General features: G+C 62.8%; 1 protein-coding gene across 9 annotated transcripts in view; it reads left to right on the top strand.

The window, feature by feature from the left end:
• The first annotated feature begins 9,012 nt into the window (after positions 1-9,012).
• IGSF9B (immunoglobulin superfamily member 9B) overlaps positions 9,013-17,031 on the top strand; it is a 39,799-nt gene continuing 31,780 nt past the window's right edge. For 8 of the 9 annotated variants that reach the window (XR_007908502.1, XR_007908505.1, XR_007908503.1 and 5 more), the window contains exons 1-2: positions 9,032-9,192; positions 16,832-17,029. Coding sequence is in view for 5 of the 9 variants with exons in the window: in XM_051812485.1 (XP_051668445.1) it covers positions 9,129-9,192; positions 16,832-17,029 (262 nt within the window). In the remaining 4 variants the exon portion in view is untranslated. Of the gene's footprint in view, positions 9,193-16,831; positions 17,030-17,031 lie in introns of all 9 variants that reach the window. The other variant, XM_051812487.1, reaches the window with a different exon arrangement.

The raw sequence follows: 17,031 nt of genomic DNA, 5'->3' as shown, positions 1-17,031 counted from the left end.
CCTTGTATCCAGCAGCCAGAGAACAAGCGAGTTCAGGTCCTCAGAGGTGCTTGTCCTCTCCTCATGGCTCTAGGGATGAAGAGCATCAAGTGAGGGCATCCCTGTGCCTCCCACATCTCCCCACGCGTGCTGACATCCCCCCTCCGAGGTTGCCACCGCCTTCCCGGGGCGGGGAGCCCGGATTTGTCTTTCTAATGCCTCAGTCAATGGCATCGATTGGGCTGGAGCAAAGGATCGATCGTAATTTGGTCGGAGGGCCCGGCGCCGGGTGCGAGAGGAGTAATTAGAGCAGCAGAGGAGGCGGGGACCGACTGCTGCGAGGTCGGGGCAGCCGCCGGCGCCCATCGCCTGGGGAGGGACGGCAGGGAGGGCGAGGGACCTCCTCCTGCTTCCCCAGCAGCCGGGATATCCTTTGGTACCCAAACCCCCTCCCGGGCTGGCAGGAACAAGAGGGTTTACACTGCTAAGGGCGGCTGAATCCTGAAGCCGGGTGTTTTCCCTCCCTCTTGCCACCCGAGCATCACCTCCAGACCCACACTGCTGAAGCTTTCCCGGCTTTCCCTCGCCCTTCCAGCCTGCAACTCGCTGGCGAATCCCACCCACACGGATGGAGCCTGCTGCTTTCCCCAGCCCTGCCTTCGCAGGGGGCTGCGGTGAAACAGCCTTTCTCCTCTTCCCCAGCAAGAATTATGGGCCATCTGGATTTCAAAGGCAGCCGGGCAGCTGCTTTGATTGGAAGCTGTTCCTTGCAGAGGGAAAGGAGGGGGCTCGTGCCTGACAGACACCCCCAGCTTTGTCCTCCCGTGCTGTCAGTGGGGATGTTGGGGAACCACATCCTGGCTGGGCCTCGGGGGATGTCTACACATAGCCAGGCTTGGGAGCAACCCGGGGGCGGCTCCCAGAGCTGGGTGGGTGGAAGGGAAGGGAGAGGAGGATGTAAACTTGGGGAAAAGGTCAGGCATGCTATAAATAAGTGGCATCCGGGGAAAGAAATGTCAGTGCGCGGCAGTAGAGACACACCAGTGCCCGAGATGGGGAGGGAAGTGGTTACCTGGGGGATCACATCCATGGGAATCGGGGCCAGGGTGACAGCGGAGGGGTCTGTTCCTGAATTTGGTGGGCCAAAGTGTGGCTGTTGTGGTGCCCACGTTGTTATTGGGGGTGGTCATGTAGCGGAGGGGGATTGGGGCACAAGGCTCTTGGTTTGGAAAGCTGTCCTGCTGCTGTCTGACTGGGAAAACAGGCTGGAGCTGAGGACTTCCAGCTGCTCTGCTCCCAGGACCATCCTCAGTAAAGACAGATAGATGGGGGAGAGCGTTTCATGGTCCTCCCACCCAAGCTGGGCATGGATAAGGAGGATGCTGCAGGAGTGGGCGAGTACCCTGGGGAGGGGGTTTGTTTCTGGGGATGGGGGAGCATCAGCAAAGCAGGGTGCTGTGCTACCCACGCTCACATCCTTCTTCAGGGCATTCCCTGGAGCTGTGCCGGCCTTCCAGGGGAGCGGGGCTGCTCCTCGGGGCTGATTGCACACTTGTCCCCAAAGTGGTCTGACTCGCTGCCTAGTCATCCTCCTGCAGCCTGTGAATGCAGGGCTGATTGCTGCCTGGCGGGAGGGAGCCTGGGGAGGGGGGAAGCTGACTGGGAGCCAAGCCCAGCTGCGGGAAGCGATGCCGCCGCTCCCGGCCCGGGGTTGGCTCGCCGGGCTGGTTTCAGCGAGAGCTGAGCACTGGCCAACTCGTCTCGCTGGTTTGTGCCAGTCTCCATCGAAGGGATGGGTTTGGAAGCTGTGTATCCCGGTGGTGCAGGACCCCCACGTCCCCAGCAGAGCCCAGGGGGGCTGTCCCCTCTCCCCTCATGCCCCCTGGGAATGCCATGGAGGGTGGTAAGGGGTGACCTGGTGGGTCCCTGGACCTGCAGGCTGGTGTCACTGTGTCTGTGACTTCTGGATGGGGATTTCCTCCCCGTGGTTGGTTGCAGTGTCACCTGCTCATGGCACCTCCATTCCCCAAGCCCCCAGGTCCCTCCTGATCCGTGGAGAGGTTTGGGCTGTTGTGCCCCTGAGCTCGGGGGCACAGGGTGCTGAGCCAGGAGCCTCCAGTGGAGCCAAGCTGGGATCCAAGTAGAGCACAACCCATCCTGGAATGGGCGCACTGTCTCCTTCAGGCCTTCATTGTGGCATCTGGGCTGTGGCTGGAGGGGACCATGGAAGAGCTGAAGCCTGTTTTCCCCCTTCCTGGGCTCATGTGCAGGAGCAGACAGCTTGGAGGGCTGTGGCCTCCGGCAATCCTGTTACAGGTTGTCAGGCTCTTGTTTGCAGGAGGCGAGGATTTGCCCACCTGCTGTGGGCTGGGGAGCAGCAGGGGGCTGGGGCTGGGGCTGGAATGCCATAGCTGGTCTCCCCAGCAGGTCAGACTCTGCTTCCCCCCTCCATGATGCACCCTGGTTTTGGGGGCTACTTGGGACGGCCATGGGAAAAGCAATCCCACAGGGGATGGTCTCTGGCTGTTGAGTCCTCAGGGGCCACCCTGAGCCCCCCATCAAAGATGATCACTTTGAGGGAGGAGAAACACAGTGGCTGGTGCAGCTTGGGCTGGGAGGTGCGTGGCTCCAGCCCCTTGGAGCCTCCGTCTGCTCCCCTGGAACAAAGGCGGCTCTGAGCCTCTCCTGCCTCTGGGCACTGCACAAGAGAGCCCTTCTCTCCGGCAGCAAAAGCCTTTTCCAAGCCTGGCCCCCCTTCCTTGGGAGGGCTGCAACCCTCCTCACTGCCCTCAGCCAGCCCAGCCTGGCACCTGCCTGCCTTTGGGATGCTGTGGGGTCCAGCTGTGGAGGGGACCCCAACAGGCTTGTCCCCTCCTGCATGTCTTTGTTGGTGGGATTTGGGGGAGGAAATGCTTGGATTGCAAGGGGTCCTGCATCACGGTGCTCCCTGCCTGGCACTGACAGCTGTCCTGGGGGAGCAGGGCTCGTGTGCAGGGGGGTGGCAACCAGCCCCACAGTTAGGGGGGTACCAGTCTGGGGCAGGCTCTGGCCACGGGCACCAGGGAGCCCAGCACAGCCAGCAGCAGCAGAGAACAGGGAAGGGGGAAAGAGCTCCTGCGCTGGTAATTACAGAGAGGTTGATGCCACATGATGCAGGGACGTCAGCAGAGTGTGTCACAGCTGATGACACGCTGCATGTGCAGGGGCTGGAAAGGATGCCAGGGCAAGAGGTTGGAGCACCAGGACAGCAGCGTGTGCCTCACAGTGCTGAGCCAGCCTTGCCCCCTGACCTTCACTGGGTCACCTGTGCCCCCCAGCCTGCCCCACTCCCCTGGGAGCTCAGCCCTCCGGCATGGCCAAATCCCTGTGCCTCAGTTTCCCCACGTTGCAGAGGGAGTTGGTAGCTGAGCAGCTGCCATGGAGCTGTGCCCCCTCAGCAAGGAGAGATGCACACTCTTTTTGGGGAACGTTCTAGGGGAAGCCAAAGCAAAGTGTGGTTACTCATGGCGATGACAGTGCCGATGACAAGTCCCCCAGCCCCCAGGAGCACGTGCTGTGCCTGTGCTCCCGCGCGGGGAGGTGTGTTCCCGGTGCCAGAGAGGCCCAGTGAGTAATGGGGTGGGCGGCAGTGCTGGGCTGCAGTGGGGGGGTGGGAGCACTGGAGGGGGCTGCAGTTCCTGGCACTGAGCAGAGAACACTTTGTCATCCTTTTAGGATCGAGGGGAGGACTCCACCAGCCCCAGGAGTGCTGGAGCAGGGATGTGTCCCACCGTGGGGCAGCAGGATGGGGGGCTACAACACCGGTGTGGGGACAACCTGTCTTGTGTGAAGGGTGAGACAAGTCCCTTGCTTGGGGGAGAAGACATCAGCTCATGGTGGCTGCTGTGGGTCTGGGGTCTCCCACCCCCCCTGGCCTGTATCAGCCCTAGCCAAAGTCCCACAGAGCAGCACAACAAGGCTGAGCCCCACAGCATTGGCTTCCCCTGGCTGCTGCTGGGACAGGGATGCCCTGCACAGCAGAGAGACATATTTTGGCTGGAGAGGCAGGTGACGAGATAAGGATGGGGTATCGTGTTACCGCAGTCGGATCCTTCTTTGAGGTTAATAAGACAAGACAGACAATCGCTGCTGCTTGATCCAGGCAGTGCTGTGTGAGTGAGTCTATTAGTGGGCTGATGAGTAATTAGCTACGTTGGAGACCTGCTAACAGGGGGAAAAAGTTGTTACTGTGACTCAACTGACCCCTCTCCACAGAAGTTGGTGTGCCTTTTCTGAAATACCACAGGTGGATTACTCCACGACTTGGATGTGCAGCCGGCAAGGCATGGCAGGATGTTCCTCCTTGCTTGCCAGCTGGAGTCACGCGGCGGTGATGAGCCACCGGCAATGGGAGAGGGGACGAGGAGGGAACGAGCCTGACCCCAGCTCGGCGTGAGTCGAGCCCATCTGCCTGCTCGTCCTTCACAGATCCCATGGAGGGGGCTTTTTCTGATCTTTCCAAAAAGCAGCCTCGCTGTGCACACAGCGACACTGCAGGCTGGCTCAGCACTTCCACGCTCAGCTCCCGAATTTTCAGGGTTCCTGCGTGTCCCTGCCCTGCTGCTCTTCCTCGCTGGGTGGAAGGGGTGGGGTGGGCTCCCTTCTCCCGGTCCCAGCACAGAGAGGGGAGGAGGTGACAGCTGGCCGATGTGGGATGCTGTGAGACACCGAGTCCCACTTTTGGAATGTGGGCCGTTCCCTCCCGAAGTACAGGAGGCAGCTCTCCCGGGAGATCAGGTGTTGTGAGACTCGTGACTCCACCATGCAAATGTTGGAGGCTGTGAATAATCATGTACTTGTGCAGGGAGACTCAGCCCAGTGTGGGTTGGAGCATCCCGCGGCCAGGTGGGAGGCAGCTGGGTCCAGATTCCTGCTTTCCTGGCCAGGTCATGGGCAGTGAGGAGTTAAGGAGAGAGAGGCAGTAACACATATCCTGGGAAGTCCCATTTTCAGATCAGACCCTCTCCAATGTCAAATATTTTTGTTTCCCTGTGTGAAGTGATCCAGAACCTCACTGCTCCAAGTGATGGATATCTCTGAATTTTCAGCCTGAGTTGCAGCTCATTCCCACTTTTCTTGTGCTGGTACCCAAACCTAAACCTCTGTCCTTGTTCCCAAGAGCCAAGTCCCAGGGAAATGGCAGCAGGGCTCAAGTAGGGCTGCATCTCTCCCAGATGACTGTGTGTGACGGAGAGAGCTGCATCCCCCAAGTCTCTTGCTCTTGTGCTAATCTGAGAACTCCTGCCTCATCTGTCAGAGTGGGTTTTTTAAAAAAAAAAGCAACAACATTTTTATCCCTCTTGTTAGGCAAAGTGGTGAATTTATCACTGGGCATTTGTCAAGTGACTCAGCTCTGTGTGGTAAACTCTGCTTGCCATGGCTGTGTCCAGGGCAGGGGCATCCCTGGGTCAGTAGCACAACAGACAGGTAAGGCTCAGGTCAGCAAAATGCTGCTGCCAGAGCTGCTCCAGCTTGGAAAAAGAAGGGCCTGTGGTTTGGGAAGGTGCTGGCTCCAGGGCAGTCTGAATCCCATGGGAACTGCACTGCTGTGCCCTGCAGGGCTGGGGACAGGATGGGGTATGTGTGGGTCCGGTGTATGTGTGGCTGATTTGGTTCCAGCTCATCCCCTGGCATCTCCCATCCCGGCGTGGAGGCTTCCCTGCCTGCCTCCCACGTGGCAGGCAGGAGGTGGCCATGTCCAAGGACTCGGGGGGCTCCTTGCCTTGCCACTGATTCCTTCACCCGCTCCCAGTTCTGCCACCACAGACTGACGTGCAAGTACACGGAGTGCCCTGCTCATGTAAATAAACCCAGCTATAAATAGAGAGGGAGAGAAGTGTGAAAACAGTGGGGAATGGATTTCATAAAACCAGCAAATTAGTCTGGAGAAACAAGGGTGTGAACTGACAGCCATGCTCCAACCCAAGCCGATATTTCCAGTTTCTTGAGGGATGTTGGTGGTGCCCCTGTGCTGGGCTTGGCTTGAGGATGCAGACACTGGGATCAGGACTGGGTCCCCCCCATCCACCATGGGCTCCTGGTGCCTCTGGGTTGGGCTGTGTTACCATATGTGCCATCAATGCCCCAAACTGTTTTTTTTTTCCTCTTTGAAATTGTGGTAAAACCCAGCTAAAGGCATGGAGATGATCTGGGTGGTAACATGGACTCCAGCTGGACCAGCATGTATCAGCTGTGTCCAGCTGGGTGAGAGTAAATGGAGCTCTGCCAGCCTTGGGCTTGCTCCTTTGAAGTCAGTGGGGGATGGCTGGGAATTTTTGGGTGCTTTGAAGGTGGCAGGACTGGCAAGGGGAGGGTGCTGGCCAAGGGGCTCTGCCTTCCCAGGCTGCTGCAAACCAGACTTTCAGGAACCAGGAGAGCAAAACTGCCCCAGCACGAGGGTCAGCCTTGGCTGTGCCAACCCCCCGTGCATATCTGCAAGCTTTCACTTCAGACCTCAGCACTAAGAGCTGAGTCAGGCTTTTATGAGGTCTTGGAATTTGCTAGGGAAGCAAACCGCCCGGGAGCTCGCGTGAGCTCGGGCTGGGCAGGGGATGCTCCCCCTCCTGCCCGGAGCATGCCAGTGTCTGACCCTCAATAAATGTAGTTCCGGGCAGAAGGAGTGGGATGCTCCTCATCCTCTGCAGGGGTTGGGGTGTTTCTGCCTGTTTCCAGCATGGGAAGAGGTGGGAAGACCAGCAGCTGCTCAGACCTTCCCCCAGATATTCTCCCAATGATGTGGGCAAGGGGGAAATGGTGAGTTCTGGGGGGAAAATGGTGTGTCCCCCTCTCCGTGTGAGGCTGTCACCCCCTGGGCTGGCTGTCATCTCCGGGGAAGTTCAGTGGCCCGTTTCTGTGGCTGGCATGCTCCTCAGGGAGCCAGCCCGGCTGTTTGCCCATCTGGCATCACCAGGTCTTTGCAGGGAGGAGAGGTGGGCTGAGCACAGGGGGACTTTCTGTTCTCTACCCATTTTCCATTGGAGTCAACCCCAATTCTCGCCTTTCAAATGGGCTGTGACCAGCAGGGGACAAGGGGGGAGGGACAGGGTGACACAGAGCTGTCACAGGGGGTCAGGGATGGGAGCAAGTGGTGGGTGTAGAGCAGGAGCAGGGCCGGTGGCACAGGTGGTGCAGGTGGGCAGGAGGATGATACAGCTGGTGCAAGGTGTGACAGTGGCACTGAGCCAGTGCTGGGTGTGAGATGGCAGGTGAATGTGACACCAAGCTGTGGGGGGTGGCAAGAAGGAGACTGAGCGGTGCAGGGGCCTGGCAGAGGTGACAGCAAGCTGGTGCAAGGGGCAGGCGACATGTTCATCCCAGGCTGGGGTGGTGATGACCCTGGACCTCTGCCAGGACACAGATGGTGGCAGGTATGTTGCCCTGAGCTGATATAGGGGTACAAGGCTGCAGTGACACCAAGCAGGTGGCAGGGAGGTGACCCCAAGGTGGTGCAGAGTGGCAGGGACGGATGGCACAGCTGATGTTGGTCGGGGTGATGTGGAGCTGGTGCGGGGGGTGGGTGGCTCAGCCTGAGGTAGGGAGGTGACCTGTGTAGGCACAAAGTGGCACCGGTGTCTCAGAGGGTGGCGTGTGGCAGCAGGGGCAGGTGGCAGAGCTGGGGACAGGGAAGGTGACACTGAGCTAATGCAGGGGCACATCTGGGGACAGGGAGGTGATGCTGTGCTGGTGCAGGGGGCACATCTGGAGATGGAGGTGACAGTGTGTCGGTACGGTGACGTCTGTGGATGGGGAGGTGACACCGAGACAGTGCTGGGGCACATCTGGAGACAGGGAGGTGACACTGAGCTGGTGCGGTGACACATCTGGAGATGAAGACCTGATGCTCTACTGGTGCAGGGACACATCTGGAGACAGGTGGGTGATGCTGTACAGGTGCAGGGGCACATTTGGGGATGGGGAGGTGACACTGATCTGGTGTGGTGACACATCTGGAGATAAAGAGGTGAGACTGAGACAGTGAAGGGACACATCTGGAGGCAGGGAGGTGATGCTGCACTGGTGCAGGGGCACATTTGGGGATGGGGAGGTGACACTGATCTGGTGGAGTGACACATCTGGAGACAGGCAGGTGACACCGAGCCAGTGCAGGGGCACATCAGGAGACAAGTAAGTGATGCTGTACTGGTGCAGGGGCACATCTGGGGATGGGGAGGTTACACTGAACTGATGCAGAGGCACATCTGGAGGTAGGGAGGTCACACTGAGACAGTGCAGGGGCACATGTAGAGAAAAGGAGGTGACACTGAGCTGATGCAGAGGCACATCTGGAGACAGGGAGGTGATGCTGTACTGGCTCAGGGGCACATTTGGGGATGGAGAGGTGACACTGAGCCGGTGCAGCGGCACATCTGGAGACAGGTAAGTGATGCTGTACTGGTGCAGCGGTGCATTTGATGATGGGGAGGTGACACTGAGCTGGTGCAGGGGCACAACTGGACACAGGGAGATGACACATCCGTGTACAGAGAGGTGACACCGAGCCGGTGCGGCGGCACATCCGCGCACAGGGGGGTGACACGGAGCCGGTGCGGTGACACATCCGCGGACATGGAGCTGACATCGAGCCGGTGCGGTGACACATCCGCGGGCGAGGAGCCGACACCGAGCGGCGCAGGGCACAGCTGTGCGCGGGGCCGCGGCGCTGCCCTGTCCGTGCCCGTGCCCGCGCCCGCGCCCGTGCCCGTGCCCGCGGCGGTGCCCGCCGCTCCCGGCAGTGCGCATGATACTGCGGCGCGGGGGCCCCGTGCGCGCCAACCCACCTTGAACCGGCCCGGGCCGCGCCGGCGGCCAATCACCGCCCACTCCGGCAGGGGCGCGGCCAATGGGCGGCGCGCGGGGGCGGTGCCGAGCCGCTAAAGGGCGCAGGCTTGGCTGCACCGCGCGGCGGAGCGCAGGTGCGGCGCGGGCATGGGCGCGGGCGCAGCGCAGGGCGGCCGGCCCTGAGCCGCCCCGGAGCCGCCCCTCGGGCCCCGAGCGCGCCGCCGGCCCCGCCGAGCCCTGCCCGGACACGGCCACCCCGGCCCGGCCCCGCCCCGCCCCGGCCGGGCCGCCCGGCGGGCGGAAGATGCTGCGCACCGGGGGCCGGTAGTACTATGATTTGGTATGTGGCCGCTTTGGTAGCAAGTGTGCTCGGCGCCCGCGGGCTGCCCGTCCAAGGTGAGTGCGGGGCCGCGGGGGTGTTGTCCGCCGGGGTTAACCCCGGGGGACTGCGGGGCCGCCCTGTGCGTGCCCCCCCCCTTCTTGTACCGGGTGCGGCGGGGGGGATGCGCATGGACCGGGAGGGATGCGCGCACCGGGGAGGGCATCGCGTCCCGGGCAGAAGGGGCGGGGGGGGGGGGGAGGACTGCGGCTGCGGAGGGGCTTTGCGAGGTTCGCGTCCTCCCCGCTGCCGGCGCGGGGACCGAGCGCTTCCCGCTGCGGCGGGGCGCTGGCGATTCCTTCATCCTCCGCTGCCGGGGGGGAGCCGGGAGCGCCCGGCGCATCCTCCCTCCGCAGGCGCTCGGCGGGGCTGGCCGTGACCTCCCCGAGGGCAGCGGCTGCAGCTGGGGAAGTTCGGGAAGCCGCGCTCTTCTCGGTGCGGCGGAGCCTCTGCCCAAGGGTTGGAAATTCCCTCTGGGAGAAGGCAAGCGGGTCGCGGGTCCTGGCGCGGGGCACGGCTGGCTGAGTGTCCCCCTTGATCAGGGATGGGAAAGCATTTCTCGCATCCGTGTTTTTTCTCTCGTCCTGGGGAAGAAGCGCCTGCGGCAGCGCCGAAGGGTGCGGGCAGCGTTTGCCCTTCCCTGCAAGGGTAGCCCGGCTGGGCAAGGAGAAATGCAGGAGAGATTCGTCGCCTTCCCCTGCAGCGCCCCGGCTGCGGGTTTGGGGGTGACTTTGCTCCCCCCCCGACCGGCAGAGGCTGCCCTCCTTCCCCCCCCACTGCAGGCTGGCTGCCGTGCTGGGGTAAACTGAGGCACAGGGTTGTCCAAGGTCAGGAGGGAGACGGCAGTGGGGAATAACCCTGATTTTCCTGCTCCGGCTTCTTTTCCTTCGGCTGCCAGCCCCCTCCCACACCCCCGAGCCATCCCTGCAGGTAGAGGGGAGCTGCCTGCCGCTGGTGCAGCACCGTCCCCCATCTCTGCCGCTGGTTCCTCACTGGGCACGGGTCATCCCAGCTACCCCGTGGTCCGTACCCGGGATGAGACGCAGGAGCTGTGCCCTGAGTGTCACTGTGCCCTGCCCATGGGGATGCAGTGGCTGCCGGCAGCAGGCGATGCCTGGCTGGCAGCCACCACCACTCCCCTCCCCGTGGCGGGGGGGAACGTCGGCTCGGCGGACACGGGTGGGCTGGGAGGGGGCACTGCCAGGGTGCTGCAGCCCCCCCAATTCACAGCACTCCTCGAGCCCGGAGGGTCAGATCTGTACCATGCCACGGTCCCTTGGCACCCTCGCCTGGCAGCCGACTCCTTGGAGTCGGGGGGGTGTGTCAGGATGGGGCTGTGCTTTTGTGGGGGCAGCATGGGGGCTGCCCCATCTGGGGGTACATATCCCCTGTTCCCGAGCCGTGGCCGGCTGCTGCCTTCCTGAAATGCATGCTGCAGTGTGGTGAGGCAGAGGTTTGCAGCAGCGGTTTGTGGAGGGATGCTCTGCCTGGGAGAGGAGCGGAGCAGCCGAGTTCAGCATTCGGGAACTTGGAAATACCCCGGAGCCGCCGGGATGGGGCTCCGGAAGCGGTGGCGGGGGTGGGTGGGCGCCGGGAACCCCCGGGCACGGGGGTGCTGTGCGTGTGGAGCAGCGTGTACGCGGTGAATGAGCGCGCCGTGAGTAATGCGGGGGTGGGCGCCGGCTGAGGGGGTGCTGTGGGCTGCCGTGGCCCCCGTGCGGGGCTGTGGGGAGATGGGGAGCCCACGGGGCTCACCCCAGCTGTATAACCCCTTAACCCCAGCGCTGTCCTCTCCTCCTGGGGGGCTGTCACCCTGAATTGCTTGGGGACAGGGCTTCAGAGCAGAGCTGGGGCTCGCCGTGTGCCGATGCCCTCACCGGGGCTTTTCCCCTTGCCGTGGCCTTCCTCCCACACTGCCTTCTCCTTGCCAAGCTGAGAAGCAGCAGCGCTGGCCCTGGGCAGCCCTCTTGCCTGGCTCTCCGAGGGCTTTCCAGGCATTAATCGGCTCAGAGGAGGAAGGAGGGTGCGTTATCCCTTCTTATGGAGTGGGGGAGGAGAGCCAGGACGTGACCGCACCGGGAGTGGGTGTCAGAGGAGGGATCTGGCCTCCTGGCATTCCCAGCAGTGCCGTCACACCGAGGGGCTTTTCCTCCCTCTCCCACGGGTGTGACGCTGTGGCACCACACGGTGAGTGGGGAGGCTCGTGGATCCGGCAGGCGGGTTTGCGGAGAGAGAATTTGGCTTCGCCAGCCCCAGGCGAGGACTCCTGTCAAGGAGGTTCCCTGGACACCACGGCGGGCGATGCTCCTGGCACTGACCTTGGCCGGTTGGAGCGGTTTGGCACGGCGGTGCCGGCGCTGCATTCCCTGCTTGATCCCGGTGCAGAGCTCTTCTACACAAGGGATGGAGCCTCTTCGGCCATGGAGGGGTCTGGACTGGCAGCCGCCGGATTTGGCACGTGCGGCTTTGGCCCCACTCTCTTCTGGCAAGGCAATGGTTTGGCACTGGGAACGGCCAAGGGCATTGGCCCAGCTCCCGTTTCCATCGTTCCCTGGAGGATTTGTGCTCCTCTGGACCTGTTGGATGGGAGAGCGCGGGGCAGGGAGGGGTGTGAGCGTCTCGGTCGATGACTTGGCTTTGCCAGAGGGGTTTGGCAGTGGTGCTTTCCCAGCTCGGTTGCCTTTTGACTTGGAAGATGCTTTGCCGGCGATGAGCGAACCCTGCAAGTTCCTCTCCGGAGCTGCACCAGGGTGGGACAGCTCCCGTTCACCTCTAGTCCTTCGCCTTGGAGGTCGTGCCTTGAGGCTGGAAGAGAAGCCCTGCAGATGGGCGAGCAGTGGGTCCAGCCCTGTTCCGTGCCGATGGAGGATCCTTCCCTCTCCCTTTCCCTGCGGGAGGCATCTCCTGAGCTGGGAGCCCTGAGCGACCAGCTGGCCTTTGGAAAAACAACTCCCTTCCTCCCGCTCCACGGTGGAGAGGCTGGCGTTGGTGGGAGGGCTGCCTGAGCCAGGAACAGTGTGATTCAGGAGCTGCTGGCGGGCAGCTCGGAGCGCTGCCTGCATCCCAGTTTTCCAGGAAGGCTGTGAAGGCACTGGTACATGCTACTCTGTGGAGAGGGCAATGGGCAGCCTGCCCATGGGTACTGGTGCTGTGTGGGGCTGGGCTGGGGGGCACAGCACCCTGGCAGTGCCTCCAGGTGCAGGAGGTCTCCTCTGGGATGGGTTTGGGCACCAGCCTCCCCCTGCAGCAGCTCGCTCAGCCCCGTGGCATGCGAAAGGAGCTCTCAGGGAATGCACAGGTAGCTGCTGGTTGTTGCTGGGAGATGATGGTTCCCACGAGCCAGCTGCCATGTGGCACTTGGGGATGCTCTACTCCAGGTGGTGTTTAGAGGGAGGGGGCGCAGGGGACCCCCAGGTGGGAGTAGGGTGACTGCAGGGAAGTGATTTTCTCACTTGCCCCATCTCTGTGCCTCTCCGAGCACCAACCTGTGCTACCATGTGCTCGCTGAGCTGCTGCCCAGCCAGGCATGTTCCCACCTGAGTCATTCCAGGGAGCAGGGACCCACCATGGGGCTGTTGTGGAGCAGCACTCCGTGCATGCACACTCCCCTAGGGATGCCAGGGAAGCTGCCAGCCTGCATGGGGGTGGTGTTGGTGGTCCCACGGGACATCTCTTGTGCCAGGGACGGGGTTTAGAGTCACTGTCTCACTGTGAATGGGGCACTGAGCCACCCCTGACAGCAGCTAATCCTTCTCCTCGCTGGCCCCGTGTGACCTTGAGGCATGTCGCTTGACCTGCGCGCTGCCCTCCATCCATCTGGAAAATCGGGTTTAAAACGCAGGAATCGCACTGAAAGCCCAGATGCTGCTTTCCAGCTGGGGGAGGGGGCGAGGGCTGCGCTCCGGGGCTCTGGGGCTGCCCCACATCAGGGGACAGGGGGAGGCTTTTGGGGGGCTCTCGGTACCCCTGGCCAGGGAGGGGGGGGATCGAGTTTGCAGGAGGGGGTGCAGCCCCCCCTGAGATACTTGGGGGGGTTATGGAGGTGGGGGGCAGGTGTCCCATGCAGTACCTTTACAGCAGGGTCCCTGCAGCACGTTGTCCCTGTCCCCACCACGGGCTGCAGTCGCCTCCCTCCTCGTTGCACAGCGATGGCTGCCTGCTCTCCTTCCCTGCTGGCCTCCATATGCCATGCTGGTGGCCTTGTCCTCAGAGATCCCTGCCATATCCCGCCTCCACCGATGTGAGCGGGATGTGTCAGAGCAGATCTCGTCTGTGCTCGGCAGGGAGGAGAGGTCCACGGGCTTGGGGCTCTGTCCCTGCTCCCCCAGCCGTCCCCACGGGGGAACAGGGATGGGGATGAGTGCCTGGGGTAGGGGGGCAGTGTTGGAAGCAGATAGTGGTGCCTCCATGCTTGTTAGCAGGCTGCAAGGAGATAGTAGGTCACCTCTCTGACTCAGGGCATGGGTGTCCGCTGTCCTGGGCAGGACAGCCTTCCCAGGCATTGGTTCCTTTGGAAACCTGGTGGTTTCCAAACCATGGCCACCTCCTTGTCACGAAGCACCTGCAGGAAGGGTCCTGCTTTAGCGAGTGCACCTGAGATGCTGGTAGCCTTCAGCTTCACCGAGTCCTGTGTCACCTTACATCTCTGCCTTTGGGATGGGAGGACTTGGATGCCCAGATCCAGGTGAGGGTCTCCCCATCCCTGGCATCACCATGCTGGGGAGCCCCGTGGTGGCACCGTCTCCGTGGCGGCAGCCTTCCCTCCTCTCCCTTTGGGATGCTGTTCAACTCCACCTCCGCATCTTGTATTCTTGCCTCCTGGCACACGGCGTGCTTTTATTTTCCCTGGATCTGCTTGGATGATGAAGCCTGTTGATTACTTGTTTTTCTTTACGAGGCATCCCCCAGCTTCACGTGAGCTCCCGCACCGAGGGGGATTCAGGGCTCCCATCCCTGCTGCTGCTCGCTGATGGCGACCGTGTTTCCAAACTGCAGGTTAAGCCTTGAAGCCCCTCTGAACTTGGCTGGGAAGACCAAGTGGGTTTAAAAATACCCTGTCTATTTGTGCTCTGTTTCTTCTGGCGTCTGCGAGTTGTTTTCAAGCGTTTCCCTGCAAATGTGGGGGTGAGAAACACTTTGGATCGAGAGCTGCAGCCTCCCATCGCTCGCGTGCCTTCTTGGCCTGGACTAGGCAGGAAAACCTGGTCGGGGCTGGGAGCGCGGGGTTGGGTTGGGAAGTTGAGGAGACCCAAAGAGGGTTTGTGAAGCATCTCCCCTTGCTTTCAGGCCTCTCTGGAAGCGGGGACAGGAGGGCACAGGGCGGTAGCGGGGCGGGTGGCAGCTGGGGAGAGCCGGGGGCCGGTTATCCGCCGTGGCTGCCAGTCGGCCGTGCGCGTGGGGAGGTGATGCTCAGCCGTGCGTGCAATTCCCCACCGGCCCTGCGATCAGACACCGACGCTCAGAGCTGCCGGGGCTGACCTATTTTCCTACGCCCGGGCAGCCGTGGCCGGCCGTGGGTCCGGCAGAGCGGCTGGTCCGTCCCCTCCCCGGGGAACGTCACCCACTGCTTTGCTGGGGAGCCAGTCAGGGGATCCTGGCGGCGCGTGACGCCCTGGCGCCCATCCCCGGGGTGTCTGGGTGGCCTCTTGGGCAAAGAGCTGCTCCAGCTGGGCAAGCGTCAGCATCCCAGGCTCCATTTGGTGTTGGGCTGGAAACCAAGATCTCGCCTTGGTGCGCCGGGAGCTGGTGGGCTGGGGCAGGCAGGGGGCTGGGGAAGGGACTGCAGTGCTGCCCTCTCCATCCTCTGCTGTCGGTGGAAGGAAGGCTGTGGCTTTGCAGGCAGTGAGGTGCTGGGGACCCGCTCGCTCGGGCAAGGCGGCCGGCGAGGCGCGTCCTTGGATGCTCTTGAGCGGCACGTGACAGCCGCTGTCCCCGATCGGCGCAGGAGGACCACGGGCAGGGAGGGGGCTTCCAGCCTTGCAGCGCAGCCCCCCTCCCAAGCCCGGGATGGGCGCAGCGGGGTCAGGACGGGCTCTCACAGCTCTGCGCCGGGGCGGCAGGGGAGGGCTGACACCGTCCCTGCTGACAGGGTGCGAATGTGAGCTCATTGGCGATGCAGCGATAACGAGGGATGGAGAGGTGTGAGAGTGTTGTCGGCGTGGTGCAAAGCGGGGTGCGCGTGTGTGCATGCACAGTGCACGTGTGTGCTCGGCGATCCCCCCTCCCCGGCGGGGTCCAGGCGGCTCTGTGGCTGTGCAGGACCCCCCTAGCAGGGCCGGGTGCCTGCAGTGGGCGTGCAATGCAGCGTCGGCTCCTCGCAAAGCTCTCAGCTCTGCATCCCGGCCTCGCCTGCCCCGCTGCCACCAGCCAGCCCTCCCAGTTGAACGGCCGCCGGTGCCCAGTTTGCTGGTGGTGTGGGGGCTAAGGACACTTGGGTGACCGTCAGGCTGTGACCCTCTGCGGTGGCACGCCGTGCGTGTGCCCCGTGAGAGCCGTGACCGGCTCTGCCCGCTGCCCTTCCCACGGGGACACTCGGCTGGTGGGCCCGTGGGGTGGCACATCACGGGCCTCTCGCCGGTACGCGCTTGTGCCAGAGCCAAAAATAGCCGGTGATGCTCGGCTCCCGCGGCGGGGAAGCGGTGATGTCACTCGCCGCCAATCACCGGCGGCCCCGAGGAGCAGCGCGGAGGAGTGGGAACGTGCTTCCCCGAGCATCCCTCCCCGAGCATCCCCCCGGAGCAGGCGGCAGCCGCGTGTGCCAGGAAAATGGGGGGCCCTTCCTTGATGGGAAGGGAGATGTGGGTCTGAACCTAGTTTTGGGGACCCCCCCCCTCTTTGGCTTCCCCCCAGCCCTGGGTTTCCCTTTCTCTCCCTTTCCGAACGCTGTGCTGAGGATGCAGCTTTGCTGCTGCTGGCAGAGCAGGATGACGCCAGGCTGCAGCGAGCAGGGCGGCACAGCCGGGGTGGAGCAGCCTCGGAGCTGAGACCAAAGTCCCCTGTAATTACCCAGCTGGGAGGAGCAGGGTGACAGACCTGACGTGCAGGTCGCAGCCGGGTTTCAGGCTTGGGGCTCTCAGGGATGCCCGAGGACACGTTGACTTGGCTGGAGCATCGCTGCTCCAGGGGCTCAGCCCACCCTGGCAGCTGCAGGAGAGCTGGGTCACTGGGCTGGCACAGCAGAGCTGTGGTCAGTGGTCCCTGCATGCTTGCTGGAAGATGTAGGGGCACAAGCAGGGCTGCTAAAAGCAGCCTTTTCCCTGCCATAGGGACATGGGGTAGCCCTGCTGGTGCTGGTAGGTGGGGAGCAGTGCTAGGCATGCTCTGTGCCCCCCTCTACTGAGAGCAGGGGGTCCCCAAAACCCCTGCGGGGTCTCAGGGCAGCATCCTTGCCCTGGTGCAGAGATTGGGAAGCTGTCCTGGAGCAGTGAGTGCTAATGGCCACTTTCATGTGTTTTGTGGTGGCTCGGGGTGGCCCTGGAGCTGAGTGGAGGAGCTTGGGGACTCCCTCTTGGTTTTGGAGATCCAGGGGCTGCCCTCGGTGGAGACAGGCAGCTGGGGACAGGCATCTCCTCTGCTGTGGCTCTCCCGGGGGTCCCAGTCTGATGCTGGGGTCCAGCAGTGGGATCAGCCACAGTTTGTTCCTTCGCCCCCTCGCAGGTGCCCTCGGCTCGAGGGAGGAGCCCGAGTTCGTGACCGCTCGCGCTGGCGAGAGCGTGATCCTGCCATGCGACGTGATCCACCCGCTCACGGGACAGCCCCCTCCCTATGTCGTGGAGTGGTTCAAGTTCGGCGTCCCCATCCCCATCTTCATCAAGTTTGGGTTCTACCCTCCCCATGTCGACCCAGAGTATGCCGGT

The sequence above is a fragment of the Manacus candei genome, unplaced genomic scaffold (genome assembly GCF_025592945.1).
Source record: "Manacus candei isolate 608988 ecotype Guabito, Panama unplaced genomic scaffold, ASM2559294v1 h1tg000086l, whole genome shotgun sequence".
NCBI lineage: Eukaryota > Metazoa > Chordata > Aves > Passeriformes > Pipridae > Manacus > Manacus candei.
Note: the sequence above shows the minus strand (reverse complement) of the source record. Positions and strands in the feature narration are given on the sequence as shown.